At 52.7% G+C, this 22,882-nt stretch overlaps 9 protein-coding genes across 9 annotated transcripts; 7 read left to right on the forward strand and 2 right to left on the reverse strand.

The window, feature by feature from the left end:
• Nucleotides 1-363: 363 nt before the first annotated feature.
• brr2 (Pre-mRNA-splicing helicase BRR2) lies at nt 364-7,014 on the forward strand (the record flags this gene model as incomplete). The annotated part of the gene is made up of 1 exon (XM_062942576.1): nt 364-7,014. One exon carries the CDS (start codon nt 364-366, stop codon nt 7,012-7,014), a length of 6,651 nt encoding a protein of 2,216 aa, XP_062805622.1.
• A 643-nt stretch (nt 7,015-7,657) lies between these two features.
• QC764_113238 (uncharacterized protein) lies at nt 7,658-10,073 on the forward strand (the record flags this gene model as incomplete). Its single annotated transcript, XM_062942575.1, has 5 exons — nt 7,658-8,261; nt 8,342-8,783; nt 8,867-9,197; nt 9,255-9,980; nt 10,041-10,073. The coding sequence occupies exons 1-5, from the start codon at nt 8,075-8,077 to the stop codon at nt 10,071-10,073; spliced, it is 1,719 nt and encodes a 572-aa protein (XP_062805623.1). The 5' UTR covers nt 7,658-8,074.
• Nucleotides 10,074-11,029: 956 nt separating this feature from the next.
• On the forward strand, nt 11,030-11,711 carry ORC3_1 (Origin recognition complex subunit 3; the record flags this gene model as incomplete). Its single annotated transcript, XM_062939981.1, has 2 exons — nt 11,030-11,152; nt 11,214-11,711. The coding sequence occupies 2 exons, from the start codon at nt 11,030-11,032 to the stop codon at nt 11,709-11,711; spliced, it is 621 nt and encodes a 206-aa protein (XP_062805624.1).
• Nucleotides 11,712-11,952: 241 nt separating this feature from the next.
• On the forward strand, nt 11,953-13,463 carry ORC3_2 (Origin recognition complex subunit 3; the record flags this gene model as incomplete). Its single annotated transcript, XM_062939982.1, has 3 exons — nt 11,953-11,960; nt 11,984-12,257; nt 12,315-13,463. 3 exons carry the CDS (start codon nt 11,953-11,955, stop codon nt 13,461-13,463), a joined length of 1,431 nt encoding a protein of 476 aa, XP_062805625.1.
• Nucleotides 13,464-14,371: 908 nt separating this feature from the next.
• QC764_113230 (uncharacterized protein) lies at nt 14,372-14,884 on the forward strand (the record flags this gene model as incomplete). Its single annotated transcript, XM_062942574.1, has 1 exon — nt 14,372-14,884. One exon carries the CDS (start codon nt 14,372-14,374, stop codon nt 14,882-14,884), a length of 513 nt encoding a protein of 170 aa, XP_062805626.1.
• Nucleotides 14,885-15,066: 182 nt separating this feature from the next.
• On the reverse strand, nt 15,067-16,653 carry sec66 (Translocation protein S66). Its single transcript, XM_062942573.1, has 3 exons — nt 16,174-16,653; nt 15,810-16,111; nt 15,067-15,750 (listed from the first exon to the last, which is right to left on the reverse strand). The coding sequence occupies exons 1-3, from the start codon at nt 16,277-16,279 to the stop codon at nt 15,457-15,459; spliced, it is 702 nt and encodes a 233-aa protein (XP_062805627.1). The 5' UTR covers nt 16,280-16,653; the 3' UTR covers nt 15,067-15,456.
• NPL4 (nuclear protein localization protein 4) lies at nt 16,288-19,430 on the forward strand. Its single transcript, XM_062942572.1, has 4 exons — nt 16,288-17,230; nt 17,285-18,767; nt 18,818-18,929; nt 19,060-19,430. The coding sequence occupies exons 1-4, from the start codon at nt 17,022-17,024 to the stop codon at nt 19,062-19,064; spliced, it is 1,809 nt and encodes a 602-aa protein (XP_062805628.1). The 5' UTR covers nt 16,288-17,021; the 3' UTR covers nt 19,065-19,430.
• On the reverse strand, nt 19,242-21,469 carry QC764_113200 (uncharacterized protein). Its single transcript, XM_062942571.1, has 3 exons — nt 20,278-21,469; nt 19,987-20,219; nt 19,242-19,913 (listed from the first exon to the last, which is right to left on the reverse strand). The coding sequence occupies exons 1-3, from the start codon at nt 20,570-20,572 to the stop codon at nt 19,497-19,499; spliced, it is 945 nt and encodes a 314-aa protein (XP_062805629.1). The 5' UTR covers nt 20,573-21,469; the 3' UTR covers nt 19,242-19,496.
• Nucleotides 21,470-21,575: 106 nt separating this feature from the next.
• On the forward strand, nt 21,576-22,774 carry QC764_113195 (uncharacterized protein). The gene is made up of 2 exons (XM_062942570.1): nt 21,576-22,339; nt 22,409-22,774. The coding sequence occupies exons 1-2, from the start codon at nt 22,216-22,218 to the stop codon at nt 22,519-22,521; spliced, it is 237 nt and encodes a 78-aa protein (XP_062805630.1). The 5' UTR covers nt 21,576-22,215; the 3' UTR covers nt 22,522-22,774.
• Nucleotides 22,775-22,882: the final 108 nt, after the last annotated feature.

The raw sequence follows: 22,882 nt of genomic DNA on the forward strand, positions 1-22,882 counted from the left end.
GCCAATCAGAGGACGTCGCGGAACTACCCAAAAAATTCCCACATTGAGGACGGCGCATGGCAGCTTCAACTCTCAGACGCGAGCAGCGCGACTGCTATTTTCCACCACATCCATCTCTCAACAACGTGTAACCTGCGTCGTCCACCCACCACGAATTCAGTCATTTGATGCGGCACTCGAATGCATATTTCTTTCAGCTTCTTCAGACAAGCCTGAGTTCAGTTTTGGGGCGGGGCTGGGTTGGAATAGTTTCCGCCACAGACAGGTTTCGCTGCGGCGACTGCGAAATCCCATAATTTTGAGACGACTACCCTCACCTCGTCGATTTCTCCCCGTATCATCCATCTCCCACCATCTGCCAACATGTCCGACTATCAGCGCGATGTCTCGCAGTACAAGTACTCGGCCATGTCCAACCTGGTCCTCCAGGCGGACCGTCGGTTTGTCACAAGACGAACAGACGAGGCCACAGGCGACCCGGAATCTCTCGCCGGTCGTCTCTCCATCAAGGATATGGGCGCACGTGTCGGCCGCGATGCGGCCCCAAAGACGAAAAAGACCAGTGCCATGCCCAACGTCGAGCGAGGAGATGTACAGGAAGGCGCTGATATTCTCCAACACTTGAAAGATAAGAAGAAGAAGGGCAAGACCGAGACCCGCGGCGGTGGTATTCTCGCGAGCACCGACATGATCGAGGGTATCATCTACCGACCACGAACACAGCCAACACGGAACGCATTCAACCTCATCCTGACGATTGTGGCCGAGCACTTGGGTGATCTACCCCACGACACAGTGCGCAGCGCGGCTGATGCCGTACTCGAGTTCCTCAAGGATGATGACCTCAAGGATTTTGACAAGAAGAAGGAAATTGATGGGATATTGGGCGAGTCTATGGATCCAAAGCAGTTCAATGAGCTGGTAAATCTTGGAAAGAAGATCACAGATTACGATGCGCAGGACGACGAGGATGAGGAAATGGGCGATGCCAGACCAGATGCCGATGATGAAATTGATGGCCGCCAAGGTGTTGCGGTCAACTTTGAAAACGACGAAGATGAAGATGGCATGGTAGATGTAGTACGGGACGAGTCTTCTTCTGAGGACGAGGAAGAGGATATTGACGATGAGGATCGGCCAGAGCTTCAGGAGGTTGCCGAGGGTGGGGAGGCTGGGATTGATCGGGATGAGGAGGAGGTAGGGTGGGTTGATGGCGAGACTATGGTTATCGATGTAGCGCCAAACGGGAAGGACAAGTCCGAGGAGAAGAACTTTGTGCCGGCCCGGGATATTGATGCATATTGGTTACAACGGCAAATTGGTCGCCTTTACCCAGATGCCCATGTTCAGCACGACAAGACCTCCCTTGCGCTCAAGATCCTTTCAGGAGAGCCGGATGAGCCAGATGGAGAGGAGAGGCAACTTCGCGACATTGAAAATGACCTCATGGAGCTCTTTGACTACGAGCACCATGAGATTGTGCACAAGCTGATCGAGAACCGGGAAAAGGTTGTGTGGCTTACACGGCTGGCCAGGGCAGAGGACCAGAAGGAACGAGACACAATCGAAAGAGAAATGGCTTCTGAAGGGCTGCGGTGGATTCTGGACGAACTTCATGGCAAGTCCAAGGATGACCAAAAGAAGCCAAAGATGGAAATCAAGATGGACATCGACTCTGGTGCCTTTGCCGACGGGAAAGCCCCAAAGCAGGAAAAGCCTGATGGTCAGTTGGTCGGCGGTCTTCAGCCCAAGAAACTGATCAACCTGGAAAATCTCGTGTTCGACCAAGGCAATCATCTCAACACCAATCCCAAGGTCAGGCTACCGGAAGGTACCACAAAAAGAACCTTCAAGGGCTACGAAGAAATTCATGTGCCTCCACCCAAGAAGCGTAACGATCCTAGCGATGTGAACATCCCTATTTCGGAGATGCCAGAGTGGGCTCAACCTCCTTTCAGCACAACCAAGTCTCTCAACAAGATTCAGTCAAAGTGCTTCCCTACTGCGTTTCATGACGACGGCAACATGCTGGTCTGCGCCCCGACAGGTTCCGGCAAGACCAACGTGTCTATGCTCACCATTCTCAGAGAGATTGGCAAGAACAGGAACGAGAGGGGTGAGATTGACCTCGACGCATTCAAGATTGTCTACATTGCCCCCCTGAAGGCTCTTGTACAGGAGCAGGTCGGCAATTTTGGCAAGCGTCTGGAGTCGTATGGTATCAAGGTCTCGGAATTGACTGGTGACCGGCAGCTCACCAAGCAGCAAATCTCTGAGACCCAGATCATTGTCACGACACCTGAGAAGTGGGATGTCATCACCAGAAAGGCCACTGATATCTCCTACACAAATCTGGTTCGGCTGATCATTATCGACGAAATCCATCTTCTACATGATGATCGTGGCCCGGTTTTGGAGAGCATTGTGAGCAGGACGATTCGCAAGACCGAACAAACCGGTGAACCAGTCCGTATTGTTGGTCTCTCTGCTACTTTGCCGAACTACAAAGATGTTGCAAGCTTCCTGCGTGTTGATATGGCCAAGGGCTTGTTCCATTTTGATGGTTCATTCCGTCCCTGCCCGTTGCGCCAAGAATTCATTGGCATCACCGAGAGGAAAGCCATCAAGCAACTCAAGACCATGAACGATATTACTTACACCAAGGTGATCGAGCATGTCGGCACTCACCGCAACCAAATGCTGATTTTTGTTCATTCGAGAAAAGAAACGGCAAAGACGGCCAAGTACATTCGCGACAAGGCTTTGGAGATGGATACCATCAACCAGATCCTCAAGCACGATGCCGGTACTCGTGAGGTGCTTAATGAAGCAGCGAATGCAGTCAACAATACGGATCTCAAGGACATCTTGCCCTACGGTTTTGGTATCCATCACGCTGGTATGAGCCGAGCTGATCGCACTGATGTGGAGGATCTTTTCTCTAGCGGCCATATTCAGGTGCTTGTCTGCACGGCCACCCTCGCTTGGGGTGTCAACTTGCCTGCTCACACAGTCATTATCAAGGGTACTCAAGTGTATTCTCCAGAAAAGGGTAGCTGGGTTGAATTGAGCCCTCAGGATGTCCTGCAGATGCTTGGTCGTGCCGGTCGCCCACAGTTCGACACATACGGTGAAGGCATCATCATCACCACTCAGGGAGAAATGACGTACTATCTTTCGCTTCTCAACCAGCAGCTGCCTATTGAAAGTCAGTTTGCAAGCAAGCTGGTAGACAATCTCAACGCCGAAATCGTCCTGGGCAATGTTCGCAGCCGCGATGAAGGTGTGGAGTGGCTCGGCTACACCTATCTCTTCGTTCGCATGCTCCGGTCGCCCGGTCTCTACAGTGTCGGCGCAGAGTACGAGGATGATGAGGCATTGGAGCAGAAACGTGTCGATCTAATACACTCGGCCGCTACTGTGCTCAAGAAGTCGAACTTGATCAAATACGATGAAAAGACCGGCAAGCTCCAGTCTACCGAGCTTGGTCGTATCGCCTCTCATTACTACATCACAAACTCGTCCATGGACACCTACAACAAGCTGATCCAGCCGGCGATGAATGATGTGGAGCTCTTCCGTGTCTTTGCACAGAGTGGCGAGTTCAAGTACATTCCGGTTCGTCAAGAAGAAAAGCTTGAACTGGCCAAGCTGCTTGCTCGTGTGCCCATTCCCGTCAAGGAGAGCATCGAGGAGCCAACTGCCAAGATCAATGTTCTGCTTCAGGCCTACATTTCTCGCCTGCGACTGGATGGCCTTGCCCTGATGGCCGACATGGTCTATGTCACTCAGTCTGCTGGCCGCATCCTTCGTGCCATCTTCGAAATCACCCTCAAGAAGGGATGGGCTTCAGTTGCCAAGTTGGCTCTGAACCTGTGCAAGATGGCCGAGAAGAGAATGTGGCCGACTATGTCTCCTCTCAGACAGTTCCCCAGCTGCCCAGGCGAAATCGTCAGAAAGGCTGAGCGGATAGAGGTGCCTTTCAGCAGTTATCTGGACCTTGATCCCCCTCGCATGGGCGAGTTGCTCGGCATGCCCAAGGCTGGAAAGACTGTTTGCGCGCTTGTGGCCAAGTTTCCTCGCGTCGAAGTTCAGGCCAACGTCCAGCCCATGACTCGCTCCATGCTCCGGGTCGAGTTGACCATCACGCCCAACTTTGAGTGGGATGTTGACGTTCATGGGTTGTCTGAAAGCTTCTGGATCATGGTAGAAGACTGCGATGGTGAAGACATTCTCTTCCATGACCAGTTCATCCTCCGCAAGGACTATGCCGAGTCTGATGCGAATGAACACATTGTAGAGTTCACTGTGCCTATCACTGAGCCAATGCCGCCCAATTACTTCATCTCGGTGATTTCGGACCGCTGGATGCACTCCGAGACTCGACTGCCAGTATCATTCCAGCAGCTGATCCTGCCAGAGAGGTTCCCACCACACACTGAGCTTCTTGATTTGCAGCCTCTGCCGGTTACTGCCCTGAAGGCCAAGGACTATGCCGCTCTCTACCCTGACTTGACCCAGTTCAACAAGATCCAAACGCAAACATTCAACTCGCTCTACGGCACCGACAACAATGTCCTTGTGGCCGCTCCCACGAGCAGCGGCAAGACCGTCTGTGCCGAGTTTGCCTTGCTTCGCCACTGGAACAAGCAGGAGTCTGGACGCGCAGTGTACATTGCCCCGTTCCAGGAGTTGGTGGACCTGCGCTATCAAGATTGGCAGAAGAAGTTTGCCAATCTCCGGGGGGGCAAGGATATTGTCAAGCTGACTGGAGAGACGACTGCTGATCTGAAGCTCCTCGAGCAAGGTGACTTGATTCTGGCGACGCCTCTTCAGTGGGATGTCTTGTCCAGACAATGGAAGCGCAGAAAGAACGTCCAGACTGTGGAGCTCTTCATTGCCGATGAGCTGCACATGCTTGGTGGGCAGATGGGATACATCTACGAGATTATCGTGTCCCGCATGCACTACATCCGCACCCAGACTGAGCTCCCGGTCAGAATCGTTGGTCTCAGCGTTTCCCTTGCCAACGCTCGCGATGTGGGAGAGTGGATTGACGCCAAGAAGCATGATATCTACAACTTTAGCCCTCATGTCAGGCCCGTTCCTCTGGAGCTTCACATTCAGTCATACACCATTCCTCATTTCCCATCCCTGATGCTGGCGATGGCTAAGCCAGCATATCTGGCTGTGACTCAGATGTCGCCTGATCAGCCGGCTCTCATTTTTGTGCCCAGCCGCAAGCAAACTAGAGCCACAGCAAGGGACATCCTCACTGCCACATTGGCAGATGATGATGAAGACCGCTTCTTGAACGTTGAGGTTGAGCAGATACAGAAGCTTCTCGAGCGTGTCCAAGAGCCAGCTCTCGCGGAGGCTCTCTCCCACGGCGTTGGCTACTACCACGAAGCTCTTAGCCAGAGTGACAAGCGCATTGTCATGCATCTCTACAAGAATAATGCCATCCAGGTTCTCATCGCCTCTCGCGATGTCTGCTGGGAGCTGGATTGCACTGCCCACCTTGTTATTGTCATGGGCACGCAATACTTCGAGGGCAGAGAGCACCGCTATGTTGACTACCCGCTCAGCGAGGTTCTGCAAATGTTCGGCAAGGCTTCGCAGTCTTCGCGCGACGGCCGTGGTCGCGGTGTGCTGATGGTGCCGGCGGTGAAGAGAGAGTATTACAAAAAATTCCTCAACGAAGCTCTGCCCGTTGAGTCGCATCTTCACAACTTCCTCCAGGATGCGTTTGTGACCGAGATCAGCACGAGGATGATCGAGTCTGGTGAGGATGCTATCAACTGGGCCACATTCACCTACTTTTATCGCCGACTGCTCGCCAACCCAAGCTACTACAGTCTTACGGATCCTACTCACGAGGGCCTGAGCCAGTACCTCTCTGACATGGTTGAAGCCACCCTGAAGGAGCTCTCGGAGTCCAAGATTGTCGACTTTGACGAGGATGAGGGCACTGTCGCTCCTCAGAACGCTGCCATGATTGCTGCGTATTACAACATCTCGTACATCACCATGCAGACCTTCCTTCTCTCGCTCACGGCGAAGACGAAGCTCAAGGGCATTCTCGAAATCGTTACGTCTGCTACCGAGTTTGAATCGATCCAGATCCGGCGTCACGAGGAAGCCATCCTCAGACGCATCTATGACAGTGTTCCCGTCAAGATGGCTGAGCCAGCTTTCGATTCGCCTCATTTCAAGGCCTTTGTGTTGGTTCAGGCCCATTTCTCCCGGATGAACCTCCCGATTGATTTGGCTAAGGACCAGGAAGTCATCTTGACCAAGATTGTCAGCCTGTTGAATGCCATCGTCGATATCTTGTCTTCTGATGGCCGTCTCAACGCCATGAACGCCATGGAAATGTCGCAGATGGTGGTGCAGGCCATGTGGGATCGCGACAGCCCCCTCAAGCAGATTCCCAACTTCACCACCGAAACTGTCAAGGTGGCCAACAAGTACGACATTCAGGATATCTTTGACTTTATGAGCAAGATGGATCCTGACGAGAATCCTGACTACAATTCTCTCATCAAGGATCTCGGGTTCACCCAGTCACAGCTCGCGCAGGCGGCCAACTTTACCAACAGCAAGTATCCCGAAATCTCGCTGGAGGTTGAGGTGGAGGACAAGGATGAGATCCGGGCTGGCGAGCCGGCGTACCTCAAGATCGCGATCGAGCGGGAGATTGACGAGGACGAGGGGTACGACCCGACCGTGCACGCGCCGTTTTACCCCGGCAAGAAGACGGAGAGTTGGTGGTTGGTGGTTGGGGAGGAAAAGACAAAGGAGCTGCTGGCAATCAAGCGGATCACGGTAGGACGGAAACTCAACGTCAGACTGGAATTCACCGTGCCCACGGCGGGCCACCACGCCTTGAAGCTCTTCTTCATGAGCGACAGTTACATGGGTGTGGATCAGGAGCCATCATTTTCGGCTGAGGTTGCGGAGGGGATGGATGTTGATGAGGAGGAGGACGATGAGGCGGAGGATGATGAGTAGTGGGTGATGCGGAAGGCTTTTGGGTGGAATGTGAAGTGGTGGTGGGGGTTTGTTGGTTCAGAGCTTGGGGGGGCTGGGGGAGGGGGTCAAAAATGTTGTCTTCATTCCCAATCGGATTTCTCTCTTATTGTCATCAAGGGCGGTTGGTTGAGCGTGTGTATATGGTATATAATGGGTTTTGGAGGTATAATATAAAATTAACTTTGATGTCTGTTTTGGTCTCAATCTACTTGGGGGCATTACCTTTGCTGTTGGGGGATGGTCTACGTCACGAGATGGTCTCTCAGGCTGAAGTCGGAAAGCCATGTGGGGTTTCCGGATGCTGTTGTTGAACAGGCTCAAGGGGGACGGGAGTGGGAAGGGGACGTGGATGGAGATGGGGACGTGGATGGAGATGGGGACGTGGATGGAGATGTGGATGATCTTGGGGGTGGATGATCTTGGGAGGAGGAGGTGCTGGTGGTGGAGAAGGTGGTGGCGAGAAGAGAGGGCTGGTTGCTTGGCCCTCAACCACCTATGTACTCCTCCAAGGGTGATGTTGGGAGACAAGCTGGTGACAAGTGACAGGGTGACAAGGGCCAAGCGTAAGGCGGCGTAAAGGTAGACAAGACAGGCAGCTCCTATTTGGGTTTGTTGTTGGTCTGACCACACACAGTGGCACTCCGCACACTCCGCCTCCTTTGATAGGGGAAGAGACCAAGACCTGGAAGAGCAAAGCAAAAGCTCCCTCATGCCCACTCACCCACCAAGGAACCACACGCACGCCAGACGCTCGGACCACTTCCTTCGTGTACTGCCCTCAAATAATTTCTCTTCTCGCGAAGGCTCCTCCAAACTTCCGCGCAACCACCTTCCATTGTCCTAGCGCTTCGCCATTGTGTGTTTTCTCTTTTCATCGCGCTCCCATCGGAACAGCATTGAATCCATCACCCGAGGCCGCGCCACTCTTGATATAAGACTTCCAAGCGCTCAACGCGTCCAAGTCCAAGTCTGCACACGACAAACAACCTGTCACGTCCCCGTCGCGATCCTTCGCTGACATCACCCTAACCGACCCAAAATGTCACGAGAAGGTTCTCCAGTCGCGCCCGCCTCTGAAGCCGCGCAACCAGCTGTCGAGAAGAAGGAGGAGGACGCGCCTATTGCCCCTGCTGCCCAAGACATTAAAGAGGCCATTGCGGCCGAGTCCAAGGCTGCCGTCGAGTCTGCTCCTGCCGAGGAAGCCTCTGACAACAAAGCGGAAGAGGGTAACGTGTCCCACAACACCTGCCAGGCAGGCCACTTACATCCTCGCCACTACATCTAGCTAACCATCATCTGTTATCAGCATCAGCTGCCGAGAAGACCGCCGAGCAAGCCGAAGAGAAGCCAGACGTCGAGATGACAGACGCTGCCGATGCTTCTGAGGCTGGAGCCCCATCCCAACCATCCGCCGACAACAATGCCGATGCGGCCCCCAAGGCTAAGGCCAACCGCAAGTCAATTGGTGCTGGCGAGGCCAAGGGAAAGAAGCTGAACAGAAAGGCATCAAAGCCGCGCATTCTGCACACCGACGCCCAGCCAGGCCAATACTTCTTCGTCAAGCTCAAGGGCCACCCGCAATGGCCAGTGATCATCTGCGATGAGGGCATGCTGCCCGACTCATTGCTCAAGTCTCGCCCAGTAACTGCCAAGCGGCAAGACGGCACATACCGCGACGACTACGCCGATGGCGCCAAGAAGGTCGCCGACCGGACTTTCCCCGTCATGTACCTCTACACCAACGAATTGTGAGTTTTCATTCTAATGTTCGCCCCGAGGTTGTCGTTAAGGTTTTACTGGGCGCTGAATGCTAATGCGCCTCTGTTTACAGTGGCTGGGTACCAAATGGAGAGCTTATCGACCTTGACCCTGAGGAGGTTAAGAATATCAACACCGACAAGATGAGGAAAGACCTCCAGGCGGCTCACAAACTCGCCGCCGAGCAACACCCCCTCCAGTTTTACAAGGATGTTCTTGACCAATACCAGGCGGAACAGGAGGAGAAGGAGAGGGCCAAGGCTGCGAAGGCGGCTACCCCCAAGGGGAAGAAGAAGTCGTCTGCTGTCGTCGATGAGGATGTTGATATGGACCATGATGCCGAGAACAGCACACCTCCCAAGGAGAAGAAGTCGAAGAAGAGAAAGGCGGATGAGCCAGCAGAGGTAAGCAGTCACACACCCGATTTTCGTCATGACATTTGCTTATATGCCCTTCGATAGACTCCTCAGCGCACAGAGTCAGTTAAGAAGACCAAGATTAAGCTGACGAGCAACGCGACTCCCAAGGCAACCAACGGTGCCACACCTTCAGCCAAGGCCAAGCCTGATGCGAAGGCCACAAAGACCAAGTCTAAAAAGACAAAGGACGGTGAGGATAAGGTCGAGAAGGAAGCTTCTGAAGCTCCCAAGGAGCCCGAGTTGTCGCCACAGGAACAGAGGGAGAGAAAGGAGCGGGAGGTGCTTTTCCTGCGGCACAAGCTCCAGAAAGGTCTTCTTACTAGGGACCAAGAGCCCAAGGCGGAGGAGATGGCCACCATGTCCGAGTACATCACTAAGCTCGAGGGCTTCCCGAATCTGGAGGTCAGCATCATCCGGACAACCAAGATCAACAAGGTCTTGAAGGCGATTCTGAAGCTGGAGAATATTCCCAAAGAGAAGGAATTCAACTTCAAGTCACGCTCTCAAGTGCTGCTCAACAAGTGGAATGAACTTCTTGCGGTTGATGGAGGAGCGGTGGCTCCAGCTCCTGCGGCCAAGGCTGTCAACGGCACAGCGCCCAAAGAGGCCAAGACCAACGGTGTCAAGGGTGATGAGCCCGCAAAGGCCGAGAAGGAGGAGGCCAAGGAAGAGCCAAAGGAGGAGAAGAAGGATGAATCTCCAGCGGAGAAGACCAAGGAGAAGTCTGAGGAGGCTTCAGAGCCTGCAGACAAGATGGATGTTGATGAGGTGGGCCTGCAGTAAATGGAACAATTCTTTCGAGTGACATTGACTGACAATTTACATCAGGCCAAGCCAGATGCTGTTGAGGCGTCCGCCTAAACGACGGGCTGAACTCAATTTCCCATATCGTTACGACTACATCGCTGGCAGCAAAGCGGGAATCCATCAAGAGTCGACAAGCGGGGATTTGGCGGCAAAAATTGTTCAAGGGTGTCCAAAAGTGCGTTGGGGAGCATCTTAGCAATGGTCATCAGCAAGCTTGGCAGTATCCTGTTTGTGTAAAACTAGGCGGTTCTGAGTTTTGTGTTTTTTTCTGTCTTTTTTTCTCCCTTTGCACAACAACACACAAGGGTAACGTTTTCCTGGTCTGGTTTTGGGGTAGGGAGGCGGTTGGTGGTGTTCTGGCTCTTTTTAAATACAGGCTCGCACAACGTTTGCTAGGGTTTTCCATATTTTCATCTTTCTCTCTTGGGGCTGCCTTGGGAGAGTGTACAAAGGAGAGCGGAAGCGTGGACGTTACTAGCAGAGAGAGGTCTGGGGGGGGAATAAGGGAGCCGATAATTTTGCTGCTGCTGGGAAGATGAAAAGGGGGTTAGGGTAGTAGAGGGAGGCCACGGAGGAAAGAGGAGAGATTATGGGACGGAATAAAGCAGCAGAAAGAAGGAAAGGAGTCGAGCTTTTTTTTTATTTTTTTATTCCGGCCATGTGTTTTCTTCGTCATGCCGACAAACGCACTCTCTCGATCTCTGTCACTGTTGTCGTCGAGTAGGCGCTTTGCATATCTCGATGATGGACTACTTCCTTTGGCTTTTTTATGGAGTTAATAGTGTTGAGGTATAGTAGTATGCTTAGCAATTATCATTTTTCCCCACCTGCCTGCTTGATGAGTGAGGATGAATAGGTAGTGAATGAGATGAGATGTGAAGAGTGCCACAATCCCGTCAGGGGATTATGGAAGTGGCTGCAAATTGTGGCGGTGTAAGATTACAGCTGTGACGTGTAAGTTAGCATATTTCAATCAAACACGCTAGGATGGAACGGTTTTGAGAACCTTCATGAACACTTTCACGCGACAACGCGTTTTATCAACTTTATTGTCAAACCCCCGTAGTTTCTGTCTTGAGATTAAAATGGCCGAGTTTGACGACACGAGTTTATTCCAGGAGGATGATCACAGGGTGAGTGTTTGTAGGGTTTGGGAGTTGAATTGATTTGATGTGCTGATGAGAGCTGTATTAGGTAGCATACATGTTTACTGCACCACCGATCACCACTGCCGCCACAAATACATCGCCAACTACCACAACAAAATCTGCGCCAGGTCGGCCGGCGAAAAGGAGGAGGGTGTCGGAAAAGGATACCGCTGCTCCTCTTCCTGCCCAGGAAAAAGATGATGAAGGGCGTCAGTGGCCCAGATTGTTCAACGGCCTCGAGTCCCCCTCGGCGGCCGACCTCCGAAAAAAGACCTACGAGTCTGCCTGGCCGGTTTTGGAGAGCGAGATTGAGAGTGTGCTGAGGGATGCGAACCGCCAGACTCTGGAGGAGGTTGTCGAGTTTTTGAACAGTGATGTTCATGAATGTGAGGGGAGGGGGAGGGTTCCGGCTGGGTTTATCATCACGGGACCTAATATTGCGGGCCAGGATTTGCTGTTTTCGCAGTTGGGGGATGTGTTGGCTGAACTGGGGAGGGAGGGTGAGGTTTGTACGGTTGAGGGCGGGGGAGGTGGGGGAATTTGAAGGGGGTTGAAGAGGATTGTTAGGGAGGGATGGGAGGTCAGGAAGGGGGGGGAGGATGGGAGGATGGGAGGGGGGAGGGAGGAGGTATTTGGATTATGATCTTGAGGCGTTGAGGGTGGAGATGGAGGGAGGGGAGGGGGGAGGGTGGTGGTTGCTTTTCAGGATAGTGAGGCTTTTGATACGGGGTTGGTGGGGGAGTTGGTTGGGTTGTTTCAGTGAGCTATATCTTTTTGCAGTAAAAATGGAGAGGTTGGTGCTGACAAGGGGAATAGTTCATGGCAGGATCGGATTCAGTTTTCGGTGTTGTTTGGGATTGCTACTTCGGTTGAGCTTTTCCAGGCGAGACTGCTCAAGGCGACGGCGAGACAGCTATACGGGGCGCAGTTTGATGTTGTGCAGGCTAATGCTGTGCTTGAGAGCGTGATCATGGCTGCAGTGGTGGGGACGAAGGCACAACTGAGGATCGGGCCGGGGTTGTTGAGGAAGTTGGTGAGAAGGCAGCAGGAGCAGGTTGCGGGGGTGGGAGCTTTTGTTAGCTCGCTCAAGGTATGTTTTAGGAAGACATGTCTTGAGACAGAATATGCTGACCTGAAAACGGTGTAGTATGCGTACATGAACCACTTCTACGCCAATCCGCTAAGCGCTCTACTTGTCGACGGTCAGAAGCTGGGCAAGGAAATTCTACAGCCGGAACACCTCGAGGCAGTGAGGATGCTGGAGTCATTCAAATCACATGTGGAACAGTCTGTCGAGGACGGACGGCTGGATCACGCGCGATTGTTGCTGGAGAACGATGACTATCTCAAGGGTAGAATCAACAGGCAGGCCGCCAAACGACAGCAATATCTAGGAAAGCTCCTTCAGTCGTTGGCCTTGGTCATTGCTACTGAGCATTCGAAGAGGTCGTTTGTTGAGCTCTACGAGGCAGCTCTGGAGGAAGGGATTTCCCTGGATCAGTCGCCTGGACCATTCGACCTGGGCGATGCCATCAAACGGTCAACTCCAGAGGAGCTCATTGGTCTCATCAAACGCGTGATGACCGTCGTCGTAGATGGCAACCCATCTCTTCACTGGAATGGCATGGGCATCGGTCAGGACGCCGAAGCCGCGATCGATAAATTTGAAGCGCTCCGCGCAGATGTGGAACGACTGATAGAGACGTCCAAGAAGAAGAAAACCAGCCTTAAGAGCAAATACAGCTCTCAAAGCAGAGTCCTCCGCACAACCGTTGTTGCGCAGAAAGTTCAGCTCAGTCGCGACACAGCCACGCTGACGGAGGAAGACAATGCTTTTACAGCAGCCATTGATGACTTTTTCGCCTTCTTCAAGACTCTCGTGGGCTGCGAGCCACTGTCAAACCTGTTTCTCAACGAGGTTTGGCAGTACGACTATCACCTGCCCTACGAAGACGTCTTTGTTCCCCGGCCGGGCGCCACGTTTGCCCGCGCATTGTCTCGCCCGCATGACTACCTTGGCTGTGCTTGTTGCGACAAGGCGAATGGCTCAATGGTGGGGACGCTGCCTGCTACGTCTATTTTGTATCATCTGTACTCCGAGGCGGGCGCGTCAATCAACGTTGCGGACTTGTGGGCGGCGTACTATGCGCTCGTGGGCGAGGACTCGGAGATCGGGATGGACGAGAGGTCGGCGCTCGTGCTGTTCTACCGGGGGCTGGCGGAGATGAGAGCCATGGGATTCGTGAAGCAGAGCAAGAAGAAGGCCGATCACATTGCCAAGTTAAAGTGGTTGTGATTCCGGATTCGGGGGGTTTTCGGGTTGGTGGTGGGTGAAGGTAGGTTTGTCTCAGACCTGCCCGCCGTAGGGATTTTGGTTAGGTTGAGGAGTTGATGAATGCATTGTTAGCGAGGTCTTTTCAGGAACAAGAGTTTGTTGGAATTTTTCTTTATGCGGGAACAATGTCTTAGAGGACGGATAAAGGACAGTAGAAAAGGTACCATTTTTATCCCTTAAAGGGGCAAAGTGTAGAAATAGCAGCGCTTCCCGCCGTGGGACAAAGGGGGCCAATCAACAAAAATGTCACGGCCGCTTTTGGCATCAAACCGGCCGCTTTCAAAGGAAGTGTATTTGGTGATGGTGACTGGGACGGTTATACAAGAAGCCACGAGGTGCCCCTGGGGGGGTCTGTTTTTCTGTTTTTCTGATTTTCTTTTCCCTCTCTCGCTTTCTAGTTCGGCAACCAAGTATTTTTATCATTATCAACCTAGACAAACTGCTGCAAGATACGCCACTGTTGTGCTAACACTTAAGACAACAACAGTAGAACAAAAACCTCGATTTGTCACTGGCTTTCACCTCTTCCCGAAAGAAGTTATCAACAGTGACTACAACACCCCTTTCGCTGCTGGCAGCATCTATTTCACCTCCAGCGGCAGTCTGTTATTTATTTGGGGCTTTTTCATCCCCTCTCTCACATCTTCTAGTTTAATCTCTTCTCTTTTTACACTATCACCGATCTTTTTTCTCATATCTTCCAAGACTCTCATCTCATACCCCCTCTCAGTACCACAACTCACTCACTCACCACCAAGAGAGTCCACCACTTAATACCGGCCACACCACCACCACCACCACCACCGCCTCTTACTTACAAACATCACTTCCACAGCATACAACAGTCACCATTTAACACAAAAACAAAAATGGACCCAACCTCCCCCCGCTCCCCCCACCGACCCTCCCCCTTCTTCCCCCGTTCCCCCCGCCCGAACCTCACCACCCGCCGCTCCCACATCTCCCCCTCCTTCGCAGCCAAACTCTCCCAAATGTCCCTCCAGCTCGCCCCCCTGGTCCAGCTCACCACCGGCCTCGTCCACCCCTCCTTCCCCTCCACCCTCCTCAACTTCTGGCTCTTGACCGAAGCTCAACTCGACGAGCTCGCCCACTTTTACCACCAACGCACCCCCTCCGTCTACACCTCCCAGTACCCCTGCCCCGTCTACTGGCCCTCCGAGGGCATGACCATCGAAGACAAGAGGCGGAAGCTCGGACGGTTCATCGGCCTCCGCGGGTGTGACAGTCCCGTCGTGAACGGGCAGGTGCAAGAGATGATGGGGTGGAGCGAGGAGCGGATCAGGGAGGAGATTAGGAGGCGGGTGGACAGAGAAAGAGAGGAGGAGGCTAGGGGGAAGATGGGTGGTTGGAGGAGGTTTTGAAAATACAATGTGGTACAAGACAAAGGGAAGGAATGGTGGGTATGGAGGAGTAGAGACCGCAATGGCTTGAAGCGAGCGAGTACAGCGATGATTTGTTTTCGTTCTTGGATTTGGCTTTTTGGGATGTCGCACGCCTAATAATATTCTTGTTTGATACCATGCCTTGCTGTAATCATCAACTCGACGCGAGATGAGAGGATGAAGTGTGAACATGAACTGCGACGTGATATAATACTCGGTGCGGTATATCCTGCCATTACTTCTGCCACAGAGCGCTGAGTCAACCAAGAATCCAATCAGGACTGAGATATATGAACCGACCAATGAATTGCATGTTCCAACCCGTAACGCCATGCAAAAAGATGCTTGCCGTCAACTGAACCTAACCCAGGTAGGTAACCTGAACCCCCAGCCACGACCCCTTTTACTGTACAGTGGTGTCAAAAATCTCAAGATGAACTGGTCTCTTGTCAAGAAAAAAAATGGAAAAACACCGGGGCCATTCCCCTTGTCCAAGCCACACCTGCTCACGACTACCTCCTCGCCTTGCCCCTCTTGGGTTGGCCAGCTTCCTATTTCTTGCCTTTCCTCTTTCTGGGGCCCCCTTGCGGGGTCGAGGGTCCGTCTACGAGCACAGGCTCATCAGCACTGCTAGTGCTGGGTCTGGTGTTGGACTTTTCCGACTCAGTATCCAGCTCCTTCATGAACTCAGTCTGAATGGTGGCACGGCGCTTCTCCCACCATTCCTTCTCCTTGTCGGCTTGGGCCTCGATCTCGTCGAGTCTGTCGCGGAGGACCTTGTTGGCGGCAATTTCGTTGGCGGACTGGAAGATGATTTGGCCCCATCCTGGTACAAGAGCATTGGCCTGGTCATGTCAATCAGCGAGTGTTCCAAACAAAATGGCAGGCTGGGTCTGAAGCATACCTCCATCACCACATCACGAAGCTCGTCCTCCATCTCCTTCTCGGCGCGCTGGAACCTTTGCCACAAGTCATCGCCCACACTTCCGCGCTGCAGGAGAGAGCTGCAGGCCGCTTTCGCTGTTCTAATTTGGATGATGCGGTTGATATCCTCCACGGCGCGGCGCAAAAGCGCAGCTCTGATGACGCTGTCTGGGATCCTAGGTGCCTTCTCTGAGCCCTCCTCAGGTTCCATGTGCAGAAGAGAGAGGTAGATGTTGCGTTGGAGATGCGGGCCGAACCATGGCGCAAGGTTGGCGCTTTGGACTGGAGAAGACACAGTTAGCAGTCGATTGGGATGTATGCGCAGCAGAACAGGACCAACGTACGAGCTTTCCTCCTCCGGTAGACTGTTGAGAATGTGACAAATGTGCCAGCCAAGACGGCCAGGTAGGCCAGCGGGAGCAGGAGGCCCCGCCAATTGATGCCGAACATGGTTCCTAGGGTGCGATATCGACGATGGTGTTTCGGCGGATTGGCAAGTGAGTGTGGTGGTGTGTTGGCGGTTGTCGCTACCGATGCAATCGATTGACTGCGCACAAAAGAGGATCTCGGGGAAAGACCAGAAGATTCTACCGTGGCCTGGTGTGTGACACTTTTTCCTCTGGGTTTGGTGCAGCTCGGGTGGCTGTAGAGGCTGAAGGCACAGTGAGCCGAAAGAACAGCTTGACAAACTCCACGTCAACGTGAATTTCGGGGTGCCCGCGTTCCGCATCGGCTGGGGTTAGGTGGCTTCTCAGCCTGCCAAGCTTTTCTCCCGGCAGGCAAAGACCATCTCTGTTTTAAAATGCCGCTTCCGTAATCAGCAATATGTGGAGTAGAGGGGCAACCTTGCTGGACCTTGTCGGCCTTCAACTCCCAGGCATGAGTGAATGACGAAGGCCTGAACAGCTGCCACAGCGCCACGGGAGGACCATCAGAGAGAGCTTCCCCTCCATCCGAGCTTTCACCAAACCCCAGTTTAGGATTCTAGTTCTTACACTACAATATTTTAAACTATTCAAGCTTCTCATAAAGCTTATTCCTCTTCATATTCACACGGAGGTCCGCGTGGATCCGTGAAGCGACCCCCACTGCTCCAACTGCTCTTCACTGGTTTGCCTCCCAAAGCTGCCATCAACTTGATCTACCCACATCAATTCTTCCCACCGTCCCAAGCAAACAGCAAACAATCCCGATGCTTCTCCGGTTGCGAACGCCTGATGGCATGATCCGCCTGACGGTGGAAAAGAGCAACACCTTCAAACAACTCGCTGAGCAGCTGTTACCTCAGCTCCCCTCGACAGTCGACCCTCAAACCATCCGGCTCTCCCCCCAGCCCAGCGGTGCCGAGTCGAAGCTCCTCTCTGAGATTGCAAAGTACAAGTTGGAACAGATAGGTTTAAAGTAAGGCAGCTTGGCGTATTTCGACTAGTAGGCTTACTGACATCTCCGGAACAGCCATGGAGACCTTGTGTTTGTCAGTTACAAGCAACAGGATGCTGTTGCAGATGGCAACGCAAACGGCGATGCGTCCGCTCCAACCCTTCTCGCAAAGACAGCGCGTCTCAACGGAAAGCCGATTCTCCCCACAGAGGACCATCCCATCGACCCACCACCATCCATCGACACCGAGGTGAAACACATCAAGAACCCCTGGGAGGTTGTGAAGCAGTCCCCTCTTGACGATAGACTGGACAAGAAGGATGGCAAGATTCCACGAGGGAAGGATGCCAAAATGTGCCGTCACGGACCCAAGGGGATGTGCGACTACTGCACACCGTTGGACCCTTTCAACCAAACATATCTCGACGAAAAGAAGATCAAGTACATGTCGGTACACGCTTACATGCGCAAGACGAACTCGGCGACAAACAAGCCCGAGCTGGGGAGCTCGTTTATTCCTCCTCTTGTCGAGCCGTACTACAGAGTCAAGCGCGACTGCCCATCAGGACATCCACAGTGGCCGGAAGGCATCTGCACCAAATGCCAACCCAGTGCCATCATTCTTCAGCCTCAAACTTTCCGCATGGTGGATCACGTCGAGTTCGCTTCTCCGGGCATCATCGACAAGTTTCTTGACGCTTGGCGCCGGACAGGGGCACAACGGTTAGGCATCCTCTATGGTCGGTATATGGAGTATGAGGTTGTGCCATTGGGAATCAAAGCGGTGGTTGAGGCCATCTATGAGCCTCCACAGATCGATGAAGTTGATGGTGTCTCGCTCAATGCTTGGGAAAATGAGCAAGAGATCAACCAGATCGCCAAGTTCTGCGGTCTTGAGCAGGTTGGTGTAATCTGGACTGATCTTTTGGACGCCGGCAAGGGCGATGGCAGTGCCGTATGCAAACGACACGCAGACTCATACTTCCTCGCCTCTCAGGAGGTTTGCTTTGCTGCTCGGATGCAGGCTCAGCACCCCAAGCCATCCAAGTGGAGTGATGCAGGACGCTTTGGCTCCAATTTCGTCACTTGTGTCGTCTCTGGTAACGAGCAGGGTGAGATTTCCATTTCAGCTTACCAGATGTCAAACGATGCGGTAGAAATGGTGAGGGCAGATATCATTGAGCCTTCAGCCGACCCAACACAAATGCTGGTGCGGGAGGAAGAGGAAGACGATGGGTCTGTTAGCAGGACACGCTACATCCCCGAGGTGTTTTACCGGAGGATCAACGAATACGGCGCCAACGTTCAAGAGAACGCAAAGCCAGCATTCCCGGTCGAATATCTTTTCGTCACCCTTACCCACGGTTTCCCCGAGTCACCCAAGCCACTGTTTACCGACGAGGGCTTCCCGATCGAGAACAGAGAATATGTTGGCGAGGCGCAACAACCTTCTGCTGTCGCCAAGGCTCTCAAGGTGAACCAAAAAGGCGACAACAGGCTGCCTGTCTCGGACTTCCACCTTCTCTGCTACATTCACCAAATGAGCGTCCTATCCAAGGTAACATTTGCACGGCAAAGAGGTAGGATCAGTGGCTAACAACGTAACAGGACGAGGAGGCTTTACTCTGCAAAGTTTCTACCCATCAAGACTTGGCCGAAGCGTTCCAGTTGCGGGAGACGCCAGGGTTCCAAACCCTTAAGATGATCCTTGAATCCACTGGTGAGAGACTCCCCAAACGCTCCCGATACTCTGACGACATTGCCAGTTCTCCCGCTGCATCTGCGTCTGGTCGCAAGTCTAAGAGGGACGACACCGGAGAACCACTTGCTAAGCGTTTTGCTGCTGTCAGGCTGAACGATACCCAACAATGAGTTTGCTCCTCATGGCCCGACAGGAGAGAGGAAAGACGATGCTTTTGGTCCGGGATACCGCGGACGAAAGCAGGGCTGTGTGGCTCCTAGAACCATGTCTCTCACATCATTCAACTCGAACGTGGTGGGAGGGATGATCAGGGTGGAATACCGAGCGGTTAAAGAGTTTGGTTTGCGGTGGTTTAACTTGACCCACCACGGTATGGGGATAAATAATATAACCATAAATAGGCCGAATCAAGCACATTGATGACAGGGGTTTTTGTTCATGAGTCAGACATTGGGCATCTTCAATGGATAGATATCCGAGACCAAAAATCAAGCAAAATCCAAACGCCCCCCAAACAGCGGACATGTAAAAGCAGGTAACATCCAACCGAAAAAAAAAAGGCCCTTTTTTACCACTATCAGATTCTCAAGAATCATACTCGGACCCTGTCACCACCTCGGCTTCTTTCCCACTTTTCTCCTCTTCAGGGGTTGCTGTTGGTTCAGAAGCCACCGGCGAGGATGGCTTCTTCTGACCCAAATGATGAGAAGCAGGGTGAACCATCTCCCCAAACCCGACGCCCCGGCCCTTCATCCACCTGTGCAGCGGCTTCCAGTCGACGCAGACGTTGGGCTGGGGGACCTTGACGCTGGGCTTGAGGGTGGAGTGATCGGTCCAGTGGAGGGTGTAGACGTTTGTGTCGGCGGTGCAGAGGACGAGCTGGCGGAGGGACTCGAGGCAGTGGTCGACGTGGGAGGTGAGGTCGGACCAGGTTTCGTTTCCGGGGGTAGTGGAGATGTCTGGGTAGTAGTAGGTTGGGTGGAGGTATTGTTTTATTCTTTTCTGGAAGAAGGGTCAGTTTGGCGCGGGGATAGGTGTGGGAGGGGGGAGGGGTGGGTGGTAAGGGGTGACATACCAGGCAATGTAGCGAGTGGCTCACTCCCAGACCGCCTACGTACCCGCCTCCCTCTCGACTGATGGAGACTGCGTTGCCGGCCTTTTTGAGCTCATCCTCGCTGAAGTAGATGAGGGTTCCGTCTAGGAGGTCATGCCAGGCTTTGTCGAGTTCGGGGCGGGGTTGGCCGAGGAATTTGGAGGTGTCGGGGTCGGTGTTCATGAATTTGTTTGTGTAGGTTACTGGGGCGGGTGCTATTTTCACTATTACTTATCATGATTGAAGGGGGGGGGGTATGAGGGGAGTACATACAAAAGGGGATTTTGACCTCGGGGTTGTCGCCTGTGGTTGGTAGTATTGGACATGTTGATGAGTAGCTCTTTGGATAGGAGGTGTAATGGTATGTGAAGGCGGCGGTTAAGGAGAGAATTACGGTCACGCTTGAGACGAGGAGAGTGTAGAAGCGTCTTTTCCAGATGAGAGATTCATCGACGTATGGAGGCGGAGGCGGGGTGAGAGACTCTTCATCGTGATCTCTTTGGTGGTTGGATGGTAGTTGTGAGAGCAGAGGTGTGTAGTGAGGCTTTTCGTCGAGACTGGTCATCATCTTAAAGAGACTCGATATGTTTCTATGTGGGTTTTAGAAGATAACAGATAACCACTCAAGGACAGCATTCGTGTTGGCATTCTGCGGACTTGCGTTGGTTTTGGAAGGATCGAGATCACGCCGATCATCTTTTCCCCTCTCCCCGTCCCCTCACAACATACATCATCCCGCAGAGGTCAGGAATATGGAGACGGAAGGCTAAACACACCCCGCTCTCCAAGCCAGCCGGACCTTTTGACGTTGGACGCGCTATCCCGTACGATGCGGGCTAGAAGTGCCGGGTGGTACGTTTATTTACTTCGGTATGTAGGGCTTGCTTTGGACTTCTAGACTTTTGACCCTTTGGAATGACCGGGGAGAGGTTCGGCCTGGCATGGGATATGAGAATGATGAGATGGAAGGAAGTTTGTGTTCCCATGAACAATTTAAGTTGATATTTTCATTATGAGGAGAACCCCTTCCCTATAGTACCGCGTTCCTGGGCTTGGAGTTATTTTTGGTTCATGTTGTTCATCATCAACTTCCCAACCTCGAGAGTTGATGGAAAGATGCTTCCAAAAACACTCCGATTTATGAGGTCCAGCCTTCATGTAAAGAAATGTCGCATTTACAACCTAGCTTACCTTTCCGAGCCGCAAGCAACTGTTCAGCGGAACAGGGTAGCTCTGTGGCTGACTTCTGTGCCGACGGTTCGCATTGTTTGGCTATGGGGTTGAGAAGTCCTACACTAGGTCTGATCGAATACGGGGTCATGGTCCGTGATTCCACGTTGCCATGTCCCATCGTGTCTACCGTTTCATTGACCCAGGCTCAGAGGGCTGGAAAAAGCGGTTCTTTGACGCAAGAGGAGATAGATTAACGGAGTATGGAAGCCCGGGTCGGTTTCTTTTTTCGAATCGGTATGCTTTGCAGTTCAATTACGATTTCATCTTTCTTGGGATTCTGGACTCTTTTCTTGGGTCAATAATCTTCATCGGATTTTTGCTTGTGTAAGTGGTGTGTACAAGCTTGGCTTTCCCCAGAGAAAGCCTTCCAAAAGCATGGCGTAATAGGTCCCAAGAGTAAGCACTCTAAAAACACCACACCCTGAACACCGATCCAAGACCGCTGGTCCGGTGCGGATACAAGGACTGCCGCTCTTGGGTAGTTTTCGTGGCTGGCTCCTACAAGAAAGCACGCTTCGGCGAGCGCTCCTTGATGCCTATTTCACTCTACCTGCGGTCTTGTTGGCAGCCCACCTACCGAACCGAACCTCCGGCTTGCCGTGAGCCATTGGAACGCTTCCAGTGCAGAATCAGAAAGTGAGCGATATCCGACTGCTACACTGGTGAAAGCGTGCTAGCCTCGGCAGTTTCGACTCCCTCAGAAGAAACCGTTGGATACTACCAGCCATATCCGTGAAGTCTAGGCACCTTAAGTCCTAGAGTGATTGTCTCGATCGAGGCCGAGATGTCTACTCTTGGCACGCTTTCGAGCTGATCAGTCGTCATGGATCCCAGAAAGGAGGACTTGAGGGGGTGTCAATCAATCCTGTGTGTTGTGGGCATAATAAGTAGAAGTCGAGTCCAGTTTTCGAATCCGGAATTGCCTTCTTACTCCGGTCCCTCAATCAACCATCGCAGAGTCACGCCCAGTCCCACAAAATGAAGTTCACTGTTCTCCTCTTTGCTCTTTCAGCAATGATCGTGTCGTCTTTGGCGGCCCCAGTTCCCCAAGGAAAAATTTCTTACATTGGCCTTGATGTGCCAGATGATGCGGTTGAGCAATGTACGTTTTCTTGGGCCCCTTGTCTACTGCTCAAAATTCTGCCACCAGACCTAACAAGAGGAATGATAGGCAAGATACCCAATGGACCAGGGGGCCCCGAGTCACGTCACAAGAGAGATGGCACAATGGAATTCGACGTTGACCTCTGCATACTCAAAAAGAGGGCAGCTCGAGAGAGCTAAAGAAGAGCCAAATACAATGGTGAAATGTCACAGAGAAGGGGCGGGGGGGTGTTGAGTCGCGGGTGGCACCGTGAAAACGGTGTTGTAGTACACTCCAGATGTACGTCGACACCCACATGCCGGTGGAGGAGGCCGTGGTAGAGGAGGCAGGCTCAGCCAGTCCGAACACTGTAGTATTGAGCCATATTAGTGTGATGTCGTAATCCAGATACCTCATTTTCTCACACGTACGACTCAAATCATTTTATCTCTGAACGTTCAACCCTCAAGACCACCGCTATATGATCGGCAATTTATGCAGGTGACAAGCAACTGTAGTGTCAGTTCAACAAGAATAGATCTTCCCCTCCCGTTTGTTCTT

Source organism: Podospora pseudoanserina, chromosome 1 (genome assembly GCF_035222485.1).
Source record: "Podospora pseudoanserina strain CBS 124.78 chromosome 1, whole genome shotgun sequence".
Classification (NCBI taxonomy): Eukaryota; Fungi; Ascomycota; class Sordariomycetes; order Sordariales; family Podosporaceae; genus Podospora; species Podospora pseudoanserina.

What these genes read in the sequence shown, in the direction of transcription:
- QC764_113200 (XM_062942571.1), bottom strand. Translation starts at nt 20,572, where the DNA reads ATGATGACCAGTCTCGACGAAAAGCCTCACTACACACCTCTGCTCTCA. An exon ending in CGAGGTCAAAATCCCCTTTT is followed by an intron (nt 20,220 to 20,277) that starts GTATGTACTCCC and finishes TAGTGAAAATAG; the next exon opens with CACCCGCCCCAGTAACCTAC. An exon ending in GCCACTCGCTACATTGCCTG is followed by an intron (nt 19,914 to 19,986) that starts GTATGTCACCCC and finishes CCCTTCTTCCAG; the next exon opens with AAAAGAATAAAACAATACCT.
- sec66 (XM_062942573.1), bottom strand. Translation starts at nt 16,279, where the DNA reads ATGTTCGGCATCAATTGGCGGGGCCTCCTGCTCCCGCTGGCCTACCTG. An exon ending in CTACCGGAGGAGGAAAGCTC is followed by an intron (nt 16,112 to 16,173) that starts GTACGTTGGTCC and finishes TGTCTTCTCCAG; the next exon opens with TCCAAAGCGCCAACCTTGCG. An exon ending in TTCGTGATGTGGTGATGGAG is followed by an intron (nt 15,751 to 15,809) that starts GTATGCTTCAGA and finishes TGACATGACCAG; the next exon opens with GCCAATGCTCTTGTACCAGG.
- QC764_113195 (XM_062942570.1), top strand. Translation starts at nt 22,216, where the DNA reads ATGAAGTTCACTGTTCTCCTCTTTGCTCTTTCAGCAATGATCGTGTCG. An exon ending in AGATGATGCGGTTGAGCAAT is followed by an intron (nt 22,340 to 22,408) that starts GTACGTTTTCTT and finishes GAGGAATGATAG; the next exon opens with GCAAGATACCCAATGGACCA.
- NPL4 (XM_062942572.1), top strand. Translation starts at nt 17,022, where the DNA reads ATGCTTCTCCGGTTGCGAACGCCTGATGGCATGATCCGCCTGACGGTG. An exon ending in TTGGAACAGATAGGTTTAAA is followed by an intron (nt 17,231 to 17,284) that starts GTAAGGCAGCTT and finishes TCTCCGGAACAG; the next exon opens with CCATGGAGACCTTGTGTTTG. An exon ending in AAATGAGCGTCCTATCCAAG is followed by an intron (nt 18,768 to 18,817) that starts GTAACATTTGCA and finishes ACAACGTAACAG; the next exon opens with GACGAGGAGGCTTTACTCTG.